Genomic DNA, 15,874 nt, shown 5'->3' with positions numbered 1-15,874 from the left:
TAAAATTAAGTAAAATAGTAGATAAAACTATCGCTAATTGATTATGGCGATTTTAATTTGATATCCAGTTAAGATATTAATACCATAGCCACATTTTATACATCTTATTCAGGAAATCATTTCGATTAATATTGACATATGAAATAGAAAGTATTATAGTAGATAATGCGTACATAAAGTTTTTAGCAGACAGTAGTTTTTAGTAAATTTTCTATTTTTAAAACAATCAACATAAGGAATAAGGCATAGTTTCGTGTATCATTTCGATTAATATTGATAAACGAAATAGAAAGCATTATAATAGATAGTGCGTACATAAAGTGTTTAGCCGACAGTAGTTGCTAATAAGACAACTCCAGTACTGCATGAACTACTTGTAGTAAGTACTGAATTAGAGCCATAGCCGACAGCCTCGACACTATCTCCTAGTAATTATGTTCTACCATGTTATATTGCAAGTAAGATCCTTATTTTTACCTGTTCTTGTAAATTAGGATTTGCAAATAGTACTGATCAAAGATCATTTAGAATAATAAAATAAGAGCCTTAAATATAGTAGCACAGAGACTATTAAGTGTATCCAAATGCTAATCATATAAGAGTAAAGATAAATACAATACGATGGTAAACTATTTTTACTAGGAAAACCACCCTAACAGAACTATTTCTAAGCATAGTATTGATACTAACTTGTTTCTGACAGTATCAACGAATGATTATAAAAAGTATAGGATTGACTATAACCTATTTCAGCAGTTTTTTATTAATGCATTATCACAGTAGGTTATAAAAGATTGTGTGCGAAGGCTATCTTGAAAGTGGAGTATTATTCACACGGAATAGAACAAGTTACAACATCAGAACTAGCAGTTTAATTGATTATAATAGTTAGCTCCTTACTCAACAAAGCAAAAATTTCAATTTCTTCAATAGCTGCTTAACTGCTTTTTACTTGCCAAGTATTAAGACGGCTTCTATTTTTATAACAATTAGCATGATTGCCAATTTTGTAGAAATGATATTCTTTCTACATGTAATATAATAAAGGCGAAGACCGATTGTCTCTCTTTCTTAATTAAGTTTATGCTTATATCAAATAGGTACCGTACTGTTCAAAATAGGCACGATGCCTTTAATGAGATATGCTTAAGTCTGAGCTCATTTTTAAATTCGAGTCTTAATTACTATTTGTTATCTTCATTAACATATTAAAAAGGTCTCGATAACTTTATTGATTAAGATGAAAATGACTTGGTTTTGTAATTCACCATTCGGATTAAAGTAGATCCGATTGATTTTGTTACCGATGATACTGCCATTTTTATAGATAGCATCTATATCTACTGAAGTAGAGCTGATTGACTAAAATAATTTCCGGTAGATAATATTCTCGGATTTGTAAATAATACGTAAAATTCTATAATTGCGCAATAAACTTTCACAAATCAAATCATAAATCAAATTACGACTGTATCGATCGTTGTAAGATTCTAATTTTCAAAACTTTATTACTTTGTCAAGTGTTTAATACTTATAGATGGAACTGACAGACTTTAGTACATTCTTATACGTTTTCAAAATAAGATTACCCTTACATACGAGTATGCCGCTAATTCTAATCTATCAGCTTGTAAAATAATTATAGCAGTGAAACTTATCTGCTGTCCAAGGTAGGTAAAAAAAATTATAGTGATGCTACTTATTTTGATCTTCTAGTTAAGTAAGCAGTAACTTGACAAAAAAAATTGTATTAATTATGCTATTTCATCATGATGCAGTAATATAAGTTACCAGGGGAATATTGAATTGTAGTGACGAGTTCATAAATAATTCTATGAATCAACTATTAAATACTAAAATTCGGTATTCAAATAAGCAGAAGTTGTTTAGAACACACTATAATTTTGCTCTATTAGCCCTATTTGAATACTTATATACCATTCAATACTTGTAAAAGCATTAATCCATTAAGATATCAATCTAGCTGTCCAAAGCAGTAGGAGACAAATTTTTCGGCATACGGCCCACTTATTCACCAGCCAGTCGTTGAATTATTTGTTAGCCACATAGGACAATTTTGGTTTGTTTTGATGATGTTGACCAAATGCATCTTCGTAGCTCACAACATTCTGGAAAGATAGTTTACTACTATCGCTTGTTGTAAAATGGAAATCGACATGGAGATGGTGTGTATCAGAACAATAAAATAGTACAATGCACTTTCTACATGATTGCCCTCTGATATTGATATAATCTACTTCTATACACGTACGCATATATCGCATTATCTTGAGAAAAGAAGGGCTTATAAATGCCAAGAATCTTACATAGTCACAACGATTAGTTAGGCCACTTTCTACCGCGATATTGCAATTATGAGTTGAACGAAAGGGTGTGAATCCATAAGAAGCTAAAATAAAAGTAATATGATGTAATAAAAGGCAAAATAGCGATATAGAGGAATTGTATTCGCCTAATAAAAGATTGATATTAGAGCTCATACGATAGGCTACTATTTGAGCATTTTCGAGTAATAGGAGATAATTACTGTCCAAACGAAAAGTGATTCTGATTCGAAGTCGCAGCAACTTCGGAACAGGCTGATATTACTGTCAAATAGTGTAAAAAATCATTTTCAGAAGGTTTAAGACATTTTTTTGACTTGATAACACGATTTATGTTTGTATATGTCTACTGAAACAAATGTCTAATTTTATCTAAAATAACTGGCTTCAATGGAATGATTTTCGGTGGAGGCTGTATATTTACAGTATTTTTTAATTAATTTAAACTAGAGCTGTTAGCTAACTTCAGCGAGATGAGTTAGGAGTCTTCTGCTGAGTTCAATGTAAAAGAAAAGTGATTTAGCGATATACAAGATTGTGATATGAAAAGTTAGATTAACTTCCTGTCACAGACTACTTCCTGGCAAGTTGACTAGTCTAACGTAAACATTTACTATACTATAATACTGAAACACTGTCAGTGATAATACTTTCTTAAATTCTATAATTTAGGCAACGCAATACCGTAACACTTCATTACGCAGTTTATACTACCAGCCAAATTTACTACTTTGATAGCTAGCTTACGGATTAAATGGGCTTCTGAATTAATTGAAAGAAAACTGCAGCATTGATTCTTCTATTTCTAGCCTCAATTTAAAACACAAATTATTTAAAAACGGTATTCAAAATTTCCTATTGCCTAGTATCACTACATTTAATTTACCTCAATTGGTGGATAGTAAAAAGTTATTACAAAAACGGGTTATCTCTTCCTTTAAATTAACATTTTATACCATAAGAATCCATTACTTTTATTGCTTTATCGTTGTTTATGTTGGATGTTAATTATCACTTTACTAGTATAAAGATCAAACTCATCATAAATCACAACATACATATTTATTGAAGTAAATCGGATGAACGGATATTGCCTCCTGATTGATTATACTGCACTTTCTACTGTAGAAGCTTATATCTGATTCTATTATTATTATTCCATAACCAGTCAATACAAATGACGATATATGGCAGACTGAGACAGAGTTGAAGATACTCTGCTATTGATGTTGTTACTGTAGAGCTGTTGTGATTTGGTTACCAATATTGGTTAGCAGTGATTAATTTTGAAGCATTCAATTGATAAGGTTAAAATTAATGCGACACTAGGAATTCTCTAAGTCCATGAGCGATCTATCGTTGATCGATTTTAAGTTTGCATGATTTTGTTAGAAACTGCTAGTAACATTCGTGAAAAGTTGAACACAAATGGATAAATTAAAAAAATTTGATTACATTCCTATTGGATAACATTGAGTATACAGCTACTATTTGGCCAATAATTCATAACAGCTATACGCTATTAAAAATAGGGCTGCCATAGCATTATTATAACGTTAATTTTAATCTATTTGTAAAATAGCTACAGTTATAATAACCATCTGCTATGTAGAATCCACCAATAAACTGAAATGATGCTTCTTGTTTTCATCTCCTAATTACATGATAATAATACTAACAAAATACAATATCTATATGGTATTATATGGTAGTGATGTTGTAAAATACGAAACAACCCTTGAAATAGGAGATGCAATTTTTACTCGGCATATGCCCCCACCTATCCACCAAGCAGTATAATGGCAATTCACTGTACTACTAATTGTAATTAATATCTAAATGACAGAAGTCCTAATTGGAATTGGAATTTTGTATTAATTCACTACTGTAGTCATACGCCCTGAACAGTAGCACTCAATATGGTATTAACCAAAAATGTGCTAAAAGACCTAGACGAAATATAGCAATACCCCAAAATGTGCTAACTACCCACACTAATGAGTGTGGGTAGTTAGCACATTGCCGTGCCCAGTGCACTGGTTGAGATGTACAGTGTACAGTACAGTACACTACAGTACTGTTTTGAATAGTACAATGTACTGCACAAAGTGCATGTCCATAATGATTGTTCACACCTGTACCAATGAATCATGCGTCTATGCATGGTCTCATGGAATGTACCGTACTATGCTGTACTGTACACTGTAGTCTACAGTACAATGAGTCCGTCCCGCGGGTCCCAATCCGGATCTCTGTGACTCCAGCCTATTATTTATTATTGATGGCCCGAGCGAGATTTTGAAGCAACCGACAAGCTGATTGGTTGGAGATTGAAAGCCAATTTGATTGCATCGAAGATTGATGTAATAAATTGGCTTCCAATCTCCTCCAAATTCCATAATTATCGCAACTGTATTGCAAGATACAGCTACGTGAATTCCTGCAGGGTTATTTGGCCGATTTCAAGTCAAATAACAATCTGATCAGATCGTGCCATTATTTTGGGCTGAAAAAAAAGACACAGAAGAAGAAGATAAGAAAGGTAAGCTATTTTTTTTCTCTTCAATTTCAATCGCATCGCTAATTTAGGGGTTTAGGGTATTCTGAATTGACATGATGAGTATGGAACGACTATATCTAAATGGACTTATGTCAATGCAGCTTGTACTCAATCGGTTAAGGGCTTCCAACTTTGCGAGATCATTGTTCGGCGTGACATAATGACTTTTAATATTACTGTTAAATGGCTAACAGGGCTGTTAGTAACAGTTTCAGTTACTGTATCGTTCTTTTCCAAGGTCCTAGTGGTTCAAGGCTCAGCCATACTTGGATGGCATTTCAAAAATAGCTTTAAAAAAAATGTTGTTTTTCAAACAACAGGTACTATTTATACAGTCTGTACCTGACAGCACCGTAGATTAGATATTACTGTATTCCATACGATTCCGGCGACGGATTACACCATCCACTCCATTTAATACCTCACCATGGACTAATCCATGCACTGTATAGCGATAGTAGTCCATGATCAGTAGGCCCAAATATTTCCCTGTAAAATACATGCAAAAATGCCGCTGAAACAGTTTTACCGGCAATTCTGGATCCGCCATGTCGTGGGAAATGACAGGCTCGAATGACCAGATATTGAACATTGGAGATGGTTATGTACAGTACAGTACAATACTGTACAGAAGAGTAAAGCGAAATGACTGGTTTGAACGATCAGATATTGAACATTGTTGATGGTTATGCACCGTACGTAGAAGAGTAAAGCGCACTGCGCACTGCGCAGTGGTACAGTCATCCATAACCATGTCAACGTGGAGTGACCGTGGAATACGGTCGTGTCTTGTACTTTATTGACTACGTGAAACGACTTGCATCACCACCAAAGCAAGGTATGGCTATCAAGTCATTGGAGACCGAATCAGGCTATACTTGTTGCACCATTTTACAATACTGTTCAAGCGTAGTTGGATACTAAACCGAACGAATAGCTATGCAATCCCTCAACACTCAACAGTGCCCACTGATCATCAGTTGGATTGTATGGAGCAATGTGTCAGACGGATGCCGGCTGGCACATTCACCTAGCACTGAGTCATACCCACTCAATGCGTCACCTCCACCATAAGGCTCGACTATGGGGAGTGGCTAGTCTAGCGCGATAGTCAACTATGCACAGTACAGTAGTAAAACCACAGTAAAATACAGTACACTGTCCAGTACTCGCGATATCAATGGCGTGATACTCTTTTGCGACAGTCGCGCAACCTTAACCTTCGGTCGTGCGATCGTGGTGTCGACGCTAGGTGTCACTAGACCTGCCGTGTCACTATACTGTACCTGAAAATGGAAATGTTGACGTACGTCATCGGTAGAAAATAAAATTGAATTGGGCGAGGGCGGAGAGCATACGAGGAAGGAAGTTTTTGTAGAGCCGTGAATCGATTCAGAGATGGACTCGGGTTTGAATTGAGATTTAAAAAACAGACTCTTTTTCACCTTACCTCTACGGTCTGGACATACCAGATTAGGGCAAACAGGTCTAGGACAGTACTGTACTCTTTTGGAAACAACGGGCGATGGTAAAACAATTTTTTACTAAGCCAACCCAGCTCGCCAATGCAGGCTACCTGGACGGAAGCAATGGAGCACGTTGCGATCCACGTACCCTTAGCAGTCATGCCGATTCATATGAGAGTGCATCTAGTCTATCGCACCTCAATGACAGTAGATCAATCATCCGACTAAGTTGAAGGTTGAGCATGAACGACTCTAGCTGACCATGCATATTGATTGAATTATTGCAGATGGCGCCGGTACTCATCGACGACGATGAAATTGTTATTGCTGGTATCTCTTGCCGTTTACCTGAATCCAATAACATGCAAGAATTTTGGGATCATTTATTCAACGCTGAAGATATGGTCACCGAAGATGACCGACGATGGCCTCCTGGATTGTATGGATTACCAAAGCGTAATGGCAAATTGAAGAATCCCGAACTTTTCGATGCAACTTTCTTTGGTATTCATCCCAAGCAAACCAATACCATGGATCCTCAACTTCGTATACTGCTGGAATGCTCTTATGAAGCGATTGTCGATGCTGGTCTCAATCCTTACACCTTACGCGGCAAAAATTATGGTGTCTTTGTAGGAGAAACCTTGAGCGAAGCTTTGCACGCTTACCAATCTGATGCAGAATCGCAGATAGGCTACAGTGCGACTGGCTGCCATGCCTGCATGTTTGCCAATCGAGTATCATACTACTTCAATTTTGGCGGTAAGTCCACAATTTAAACTTGTTTTCCTTGATGGCAAATAAGTCAATGAGTGATGGTAATAAATAGTACACATGATAAAATAGCTATTGTGACTGCCATTAAAATAGCCTGAACTAGACCGATATTGCGATCAAGGTTGAAGACAATCTTTGCTTTTGTTGACACAGGGCCTAGTTTTGCTGTCGATACTGCTTGCTCTTCATCGTTAGTCGCTTTCGATCAAGGTGTACAATCAATCAGGATGGGACGTTGTGAAGGTGCAATTGTTGGCGGGGTATGCTGTCATTTCAAACCCAATACTGGCTTGGAATTTCATAAATTTGGAATGTTATCGCACGATGGCTCGTGCAAAGCATTCGATGCTGCTAGTAATGGCTACTGTCGTGCTGAAGGTAATTTTCAATATTTTCAATGGCAACCGTAACCTCGAGAATAGGATCCATTCTAATACCCTACATATTATCACCATTCTTGCATGATACTCTATCACCTACAAATTGCATATCCTTGTCTAAAATATCACAATAATTCGATATTTAGGTATCATTTCAGTACTTTTACTGAAGAAAAGCGTTGCCAAACGTATTTATGCCACCGTCCCCTATACTAAATCCAATTGTGACGGATACAAGGAGCAGGGTGTTACATTTCCCAATGGCAGAGCACAATTTCGCCTATTAAAGGAAATCTACAATGAAGCTGGTATCAATCCTGGTGATGTTAGTTACGTTGAAGCTCATGGAACAGGTACTAAAGCTGGTGATCCACAAGAAGTCAATTCAATCTGTGATATGTTTGCAGGCGAGGTCCGTGGTAATAAACCTCTACTCATTGGGACCGTCAAATCCAATATGGGACATAGTGAGCCTGCATCTGGATTAGCAGCTGTTGCTAAAGTACTCGCATGCACTCAACATGGCACTTTAACAGCTAATTTGCACTACAAAAATCCCAATCCTGACATTCCAGGATTGCTAGATGGGCGTTTGAAAGTCGTTACAGAAAATACACCATTTCCAGGTCAATACATACTATACATAGTATACTCCTCGATACTTGTCTATGCAAACAAGATGCTATACCAAGGAGTTGATCGATTACACCGTCAATAAGATAGACTTTTTACATTAGTGATACCAGTTTAGATAAGTAGTGATTATTAACATGAGGTCGTCTCTAATTTCAGATGGCTATGTCGGTGTGAACTCGTTCGGATTTGGTGGTGCCAATTCTCATGCCGTGCTGAAACCGAGAATTTTCCATGAAGAGGACAGCCAATTAACAATAAGTAACGATTTATCCATAGCACTATGCTCTGGTCGTACAAAAGAAAGCGTGGAGAAGTTATGTGAACTTGCTAATCAACATCATGATAAAGCTGATTTAATCAATCTCCTAAATAGCATGTCCGATACACCCACTGCCAGCAATTATCATCCTCAACGTGGTTTCACAATATTAAATTCAGAAAATGCCATCCACGATGTTGATGTTGCACCAACAAGTAAGCGTCCAGTATGGTGGGTGTTTTCAGGTATGGGAGTCCACTGGGCTAAGATGGGTCGAGATATGATGAAATTTGAAGTATTTCGCGAGAGTATTGAAAGAGCACGTGAAATGTTACTCCCAACAGGATTGGATGTAATGGATCTGTTACTAAATAGTGATCAAGACACATTTGAAAATGTCCGAAACTCATTCACTGGGCTAGTAGTCATACAAGTGGCATTAGTCGATTGTTTGAAAGCTTGTGGCCTTAAACCAGATGGTACGTAGAAGCTATTACATAACAGTCTTATAGATAAAAGTATATCAAATTAAGGCAATTTGTTCCAATTCAATATTGTAATCATAGTACATAAAACTAGAAGCTTATTATTGGATGCTAATGATGTAGACTATATGTAACTAGCAGTTGTTTTAGACATCAAACTTTGATATTTTTTTATAGGTCTATTCGGTCATAGTGCCGGTGAAGTAGCTTGTGGTTATGCTGATGGAGCACTGACACTAGAAGAAGCAGTGCAGGTTGGCTACTGGAGAGGTCAATCTATCTTAGATGCTAAATTAGAGAAAGGTGCAATGGCTGCTGTCGGATTAACATGGGCAGAAGCGAAAAAGCGTTGTCCAGATGATGTTGTAGCTGCATGTCATAACGCAGAAAAAACTGTTACTATCTCGGGTGATCCAGATAAAGTGGAAGAAGTTGTCAAACAATTAAAATCTGAAGGTTAGCTAATAGCAATAGATAGATGTAAACACTTTAACCCTACTGATGTGATTACAATTTTTGATAGATAAGTCATAAATTGGGATAAATTTGTTTAGTTGACTTGACATTGCCGTTTTATCTCGTACCTCAAAATAATTCATTTTTCCATAATTAGAAATTTTTGCCAAAAAAGTAGAGACAGCAGGTGTAGCCTTTCACTCTCACTATATCAAGAAAGCTGCACCATTTTTTAAAGCTGCTGTTGAGAAAATTGTTACGCAACCGAAGCTTCGTTCATCTCGCTGGATTAGCTCTTCAGTATCAGAATCTAAATTACATGAAGACATTGCAAAATACGCTGGAGCAGATTACTATGTTAATAACTTCGTAAGTCCAGTATTGTTTTACGATGCTATGCAGAAAGTACCAGAAGATGCTATAGTAATAGAAATTAGCCCGCATCATTTACTTCAAGCTGTGTTGAAGCGCTCTATGAGTAAGACTTGTACAATAATGAAAACTATGCGAAAGGATAACCCTCGCAATCGAGAACTATTTTTTACAACTCTTGGCCAGTTGTACATGAATGGAGTAAACATTGATCCTTCTGCATTCTTGACTAAAACTTCACTACCGGTAAGTTTGCGAAATAAATAAAAGTAAAAGAAGTTTTAAACTTGATCTTAATACTTGTATATATGCAATGGATCAATTAAGCTAGTTAATGTTATTACAAAATCTGAGTAGTTTGCTCTATAGGACCCTAATACATAACTAATCGGAAAATATATTTTACTTAATAGGTTCCGCCAGGTACACCAATGATTTCATCATCGGTAGTCTGGGACCATTCACAGGAATGGGCAGTACCCACTTTAGAGCATTTCACAAAGAAAGGCGGAAAAGACGGTGGTGCTGCTATCACATTTGATATTGATGTCTCTCCTAATTCACCTGATCATTATGTTCTTGGACATGCTATTGATGGGCGTGTTCTATATCCAGCTACAGGTTATCTTGTGCTTGCATGGAGAGCATTAGCTCGTCTTAAAGGTAAAATGTTTAGAGAGACTCCAGTTGTTTTCGAAGATGTTACTATTCATCAAGCAACTATCCTACCATCAACTGGCAGTATTCAATTACAAGTCGAGATAATGGATGCAGTTGGAAAATTTGTGGTAACGTCTGGCAGTAGCTTAGCTGTATCTGGCAAAGTTAGTCTTGCTGAAGATGATATGGAAATTAGTCCATTACCTGCATTCGGTGAAGATGATGCTACACCACTATCGAAGGAAGATGTCTATAAAGAGCTAAGATTGCGTGGCTACGATTATGGTCCAACATTCCAAGGTATCGAAACTGCTGCACAAAATGGATTGAGAGCGAAACTATTGTGGAACGGCAACTGGGTTTCTTTCCTTGATACTATGTTACAAATGTCTGTATTTAGTCTACCAGGGCGTTCTCTAAGATTGCCAACACGAATTCGTCATATTTGTATCGATCCTCGCAAACAGCCATTTGATCATGAAGAGGAAAGTGAGGATAAAGGAGAGAATAGCGGTGAAGAAACAACTGAAAAAGTGGAGAAAAGTGAAGAATTTTTGGAATATAGCATCAATCCTTATACAAATATGTGTGTCGCTGGTGGAGTAGAACTACAAGGCTTACATACTTCAGTTGCTCCGCGAAAGCAAGATAGACAAAATGCTCCCAGTTTAGAAGAAATCTATTTCATACCGTATTTCGAGAGCGATATTTTTGGAAAAGATAAGAATTTATTGCAATACAGAGCAGATATTGAAGAATATGCTGCAATGAAATACGGAGAACTTAGTCAGAAATTTAATAGTCACGTTGTCCCTAATGCGGTTAAGAATTTGATTGCATTGCAACAAGACACGAAAGCACGACAAAATCTTGCCAATGATAAGATAGAAGCTTACTTGGACAGTCAAGATCATGGTATATTTAGCTTATTGAATAAAATATGCGAATTGAAACCTGACAATACATTTAGTGAATCAGTTGCTGAAATATTATGGGAGAACAAAAAATTATTCACCGATGACGTCCTTAGTGGTGCGTTGCTAACTGACAGATACCTGAAAACATCGGTTGATGTAGCTTTCGAAAATATACTTCATTCTCCCTTGAAAGTAGCAGAAATTGGTGCTACTCATGGTCAACTGTTTAGACGTGTATTACCGGTCCTTCTTTCACAACCAGAATCGAACGTCAGTTATACAGCTCTAGTAGGTAACGGAAATGATGAATCTCAACTTCAGCCGGAAGCAGAAAAATTTAACGACATCTCCATCGTTAACCTTAACGGCAAATCATCGATTGAAAGAAATTTAAAAAAATCGTCTCATTTAGTTGTAAGTAACTATGCTACAGTACATGAAAATTTGAAAGCGGAAGAACAAGTATCAATGGCTGCAAAAATGCTGAAAGAAGGTGGATTCTTTCTTTTACATGAATGCACTCGTAGTTTTGCGACAGTACTATCTATATTCGGAGTAAATGATAAAGCATGGCGTGATAAGAATGAACCAGTTCATAATATGTTATCAGAAGATGAATGGGTGAAAATTTTAGAAGCCGGAGGATTCAATGTTGTTGGTAAGAAGAGTGACGGCCTACTATCAACACTATTCCTCTGCTGCCTAGATAATCCTAGAAACGTTGTCAATTCGCCAACCATACTAAACATCAGTAATCAGAATTTTGATTGGGTTGATGAATTGAAAAAATTCATTTCAAATAATAAGAATAACCAAAAGATTTGGTTATTAAGTGATCGCAATAGTACATCAGGTATTGTAGGTATGACTAATTGCTTACGTAAAGAACCTGGCGGTGAAAATATTCGCTGTGTATTTAACGCTCAGCTAAATGGCTCCAGTCCTGATATAAAGTTAACTCAAGAAATGAAAAATATTCAACGACTTGATCTTGCTATGAATATTCATCGTAATGGAAAATTAGGATCATTCCGTCATTTATTTGTACGTAAAGGTGAATCTTCTGAATTGACTAATGAACAAGCATATGTGAACGTTGTAACTCGTGGTGATTTATCATCATTACGATGGTTCGCTTCATCAAAGCATGCTCAACCAAAAAGTGATGAAGGTTCATATTATATCTACTACGCACCATTAAATTTCCGAGATATTATGTTGGCTGCAGGTAAATTACCTCCAGATGCACTACCAGGCGATTTAGCTTCACAAGATTGTGTATTAGGTTTGGAATGGTCAGGTAAAGACGAAAAGGGCAACCGGGTAATGGGATTCGTCAATGCTAAGGGTTTAGCGACTAATATTGTCATGAAGAAAAATTGTACATTCCCTATTCCTGATTCATGGAGTCTACGCGATGCAGCTACTGTACCAGTAGTATATGCGACAGCATATTATTCCCTAATTACACGAGGTCAATTAAAAGATGGCGAATCTGTATTGATTCATTCAGGTGCTGGTGGTGTAGGTCAGGCTGCTATTGCTATAGCTTTATCGAAAGGATGCACAGTTTTTACCACAGTAGGTACAGAACAAAAGGTAGAATTTTTATTAAAGAAGTTCCCGAAATTATGCAGAGAAAATATCGGTAATTCCCGTAATTTAACATTTGAAAAATTGGTAATGGAAGCTACCAATGGACGTGGTGTTGATGTAGTATTGAATTCATTAGCCGAAGAAAAACTACAAGCAAGTGTACGAGTAGTAGCTCGTCATGGTCGATTCTTGGAAATTGGAAAATACGATTTATCTAATAATTCAGCATTAGGTATGGCTCTATTTTTACGTAATGTATCGTTTCATGGAATTTTGCTGGATGCTTTAATTGACGGTGAAAACAAGGAATGGCCGATGGTACACCGAATGATATTAGAGGGCATAAAAAGTGGTGTAGTCCAACCATTAAACAATGTCGTATTTAATCGAAACGACTTAGAAGGCGCATTCCGATATATGGCTGCTGGTAAACACATTGGCAAAGTTGTTCTACAAGTGCGTGAAGAAGATGATCCCATAAGTAAGCCTGTAAGTTTAAAGACTATATCTCGTTGCTATTGTAATCCGCATAAAAGTTATATCGTTACCGGTGGTTTGGGTGGATTCGGTCTAGAACTGGCACAATGGTTAGTAGATCGCGGAGCAGAAAAACTTGTATTAACTAGTAGATCCGGTATTCGAAATGGTTATCAAGCTCGTCGAGTGAAATATTGGAGAAAGAAAGGTATTAAAGTATCTGTCTCTACATGCAATGTAACATCGATTGAAAGTACCGAAGAATTAATTAAACAAGCAGAAGAATTAGGTCCAGTTGGTGGTATATTTCATTTAGCAGCAGTACTACGTGATGGATTTTTGGAGAACCAAACAAAGGAATTATTTGATGAGGTGGCTAAACCTAAAGTCGATGGCACTATTCATTTAGATCGGGTAACACGAAAGAGATGTGATGGTTTGGAATGGTTTGTAATTTTCTCATCGGTGAGTTGTGGTCGTGGTAACGCTGGCCAAGCGAATTATGGTTATGCAAATTCAGCTATGGAACGTATTTGTGAGAGACGACATCATGAGAATTTACCAGCATTAGCTATTCAATGGGGAGCAGTCGATGATGTTGGGATGGTTATCGAAAGCATGAAAGCTAGTAATACAACTGTAATATGTGGTACGTTACCACAACGTATTCACTCATGCTTAGATATGATGGAGAAGTTTTTAATCAGTAAGCATCCAGTGGTATCCAGCTTTGTTCAACCAACTCGTGAAAGTGCCACAGGAGGAGGTGATCAACTGACATCCGAAGATTTAGTTAAAAGTGTTGCTAATATTTTAGGTATTAAGGATCCATCAACTGTAGGCCAAGACTCTACGTTATCAGATCTGGGATTGGATTCCTTGATGGGTGTAGAGATTAGACAAATTTTAGAAAGAGATTTTAATACACCATTGCCAATACAAGAAGTTCGACAGCTAACTATGAATAAGTTGAGAAATATTACTATAGCATCACAGAGTACAGAGGAAGCTGGCGGTAATGACAGTCAAGAAGATGTAAACGCTATGCCTGGAGTCCAAGCTAACGAATTACCGACAAAGGAACAAATTAAATTAGGCACAGTAGTTCGATTGAATGAAGTAGAATCAAATGAAACACCTATTTTCATTTTCCATCCGATCGAAGGATCTGTGGAGCGATTTAAGGAAGTAGCTAGTAAATTAAAGATTCCAGCTTACGGTATCCAATTAACACCAGATGCGCCAACAGAAACGATAGAAGGATTAGCATCATTTTACCTACAGAAAATTAAGGAAGTTCAAAATCAAGGCCCATATCGTATCTGCGGTTATTCATTTGGTTGTACTGCCGCTCACGAAGTTGCGTTACAGTTACAACGGGAAAATAAAGATAATCTTGATAAGATGCACATGATTGATGGCTCATTCTGTTATACTAAAGAACGCTTCAATATCTATCGGGAACGTTTAGGAGTAGTCACACAAGAACAATACGATGCTGAAGCACTATTTCACTATGCCAGGTTATTTATTCCTAACTTATATCACGGAGAGGCAATAGAAAAGCTATTGAAGTTTCCAACAATTAAAGATAAACTGGATCATATTACGTCAGCTATTTCTGAAAAGATTGCCGACATTGATCGAGAGCATGTAGCTTGGGGCGCTAGATCATTTGTCAATTTAACTCAAGCTAGTGGTAAATATGAACCATCTACCAAATTCAACGGTAACGTATTAATGGTAACATCATCAAGTAGGGATAGTATCGGTGAGAGCCAAGGTAAAGACTACGGACAACAAGAACAATGCAATGGAAACGTTGAAGTTATTGAAGGAAAAGGTGACCATGTCACCATGTGGCAAGATGAAGGCGCTACCCTCATATCAGAATTCATAACTTCGCATCTTTCATAAAGCTAAATGCTTAATTTCGCCGATTGCTGAATAAACAAAGTGTTATGAACTGATAAGTTTTCTATGTTACTAAAATTTATAAGTACATTAGTCGAAACATTTATCAAATAAAGGTAAATGTCAGGAAGAAATTTATAAATTTAGCAAATTAAATTTCGATGTGTTAAGTCATAACGCCTTTATAATTATTGTAGCAGTATGTGATGTTATTTGTCTAGCCGACTGTATCGACTATTACAAGCTTTGATGTACTTTCTGTTAGTAGGGAAAAGTTATACTTAACAAGTAAAACTGCTGTCGTTAACTACAGTATAGTCATGTTATTCAATTGCACAAAAAATTAGTTAACGTAATAGTTGATGATAATTACTTATAAATTTTAAGATATCCATTTTTAATTATGCAATTCAATTTCATTACAATATACGGATATCGTACATAGATACTGAAATTCAATATTTTTACATGAGTTGATATGCTGTAGTATGTTTGGTTTCGGCAGTACTAGATAATTGTGAATTACAATTGCGGCCATTTATTTCAGTTAATATAAAAGTATTATTTCCAGCGT

The 15,874-nt window shown here is 36.6% G+C and overlaps 1 protein-coding gene across 1 annotated transcript; it reads left to right on the top strand.

The window, feature by feature from the left end:
* Positions 1 to 6,658: 6,658 nt before the first annotated feature.
* Positions 6,659 to 15,303, top strand: TRIADDRAFT_31339 (uncharacterized protein; the record flags this gene model as incomplete). The annotated part of the gene is made up of 8 exons (XM_002116702.1): positions 6,659 to 7,133; positions 7,302 to 7,526; positions 7,675 to 8,154; positions 8,321 to 8,902; positions 9,086 to 9,364; positions 9,522 to 9,982; positions 10,150 to 11,182; positions 11,246 to 15,303. 8 exons carry the CDS (start codon positions 6,659 to 6,661, stop codon positions 15,301 to 15,303), a joined length of 7,593 nt encoding a protein of 2,530 aa, XP_002116738.1.
* Positions 15,304 to 15,874: the final 571 nt, after the last annotated feature.

The sequence above is a fragment of the Trichoplax adhaerens genome, genomic scaffold (assembly GCF_000150275.1).
Source record: "Trichoplax adhaerens TRIADscaffold_17 genomic scaffold, whole genome shotgun sequence".
NCBI classification, from domain to species: domain Eukaryota; kingdom Metazoa; phylum Placozoa; class Uniplacotomia; order Trichoplacea; family Trichoplacidae; genus Trichoplax; species Trichoplax adhaerens.
Note: the sequence above shows the minus strand (reverse complement) of the source record. Positions and strands in the feature narration are given on the sequence as shown.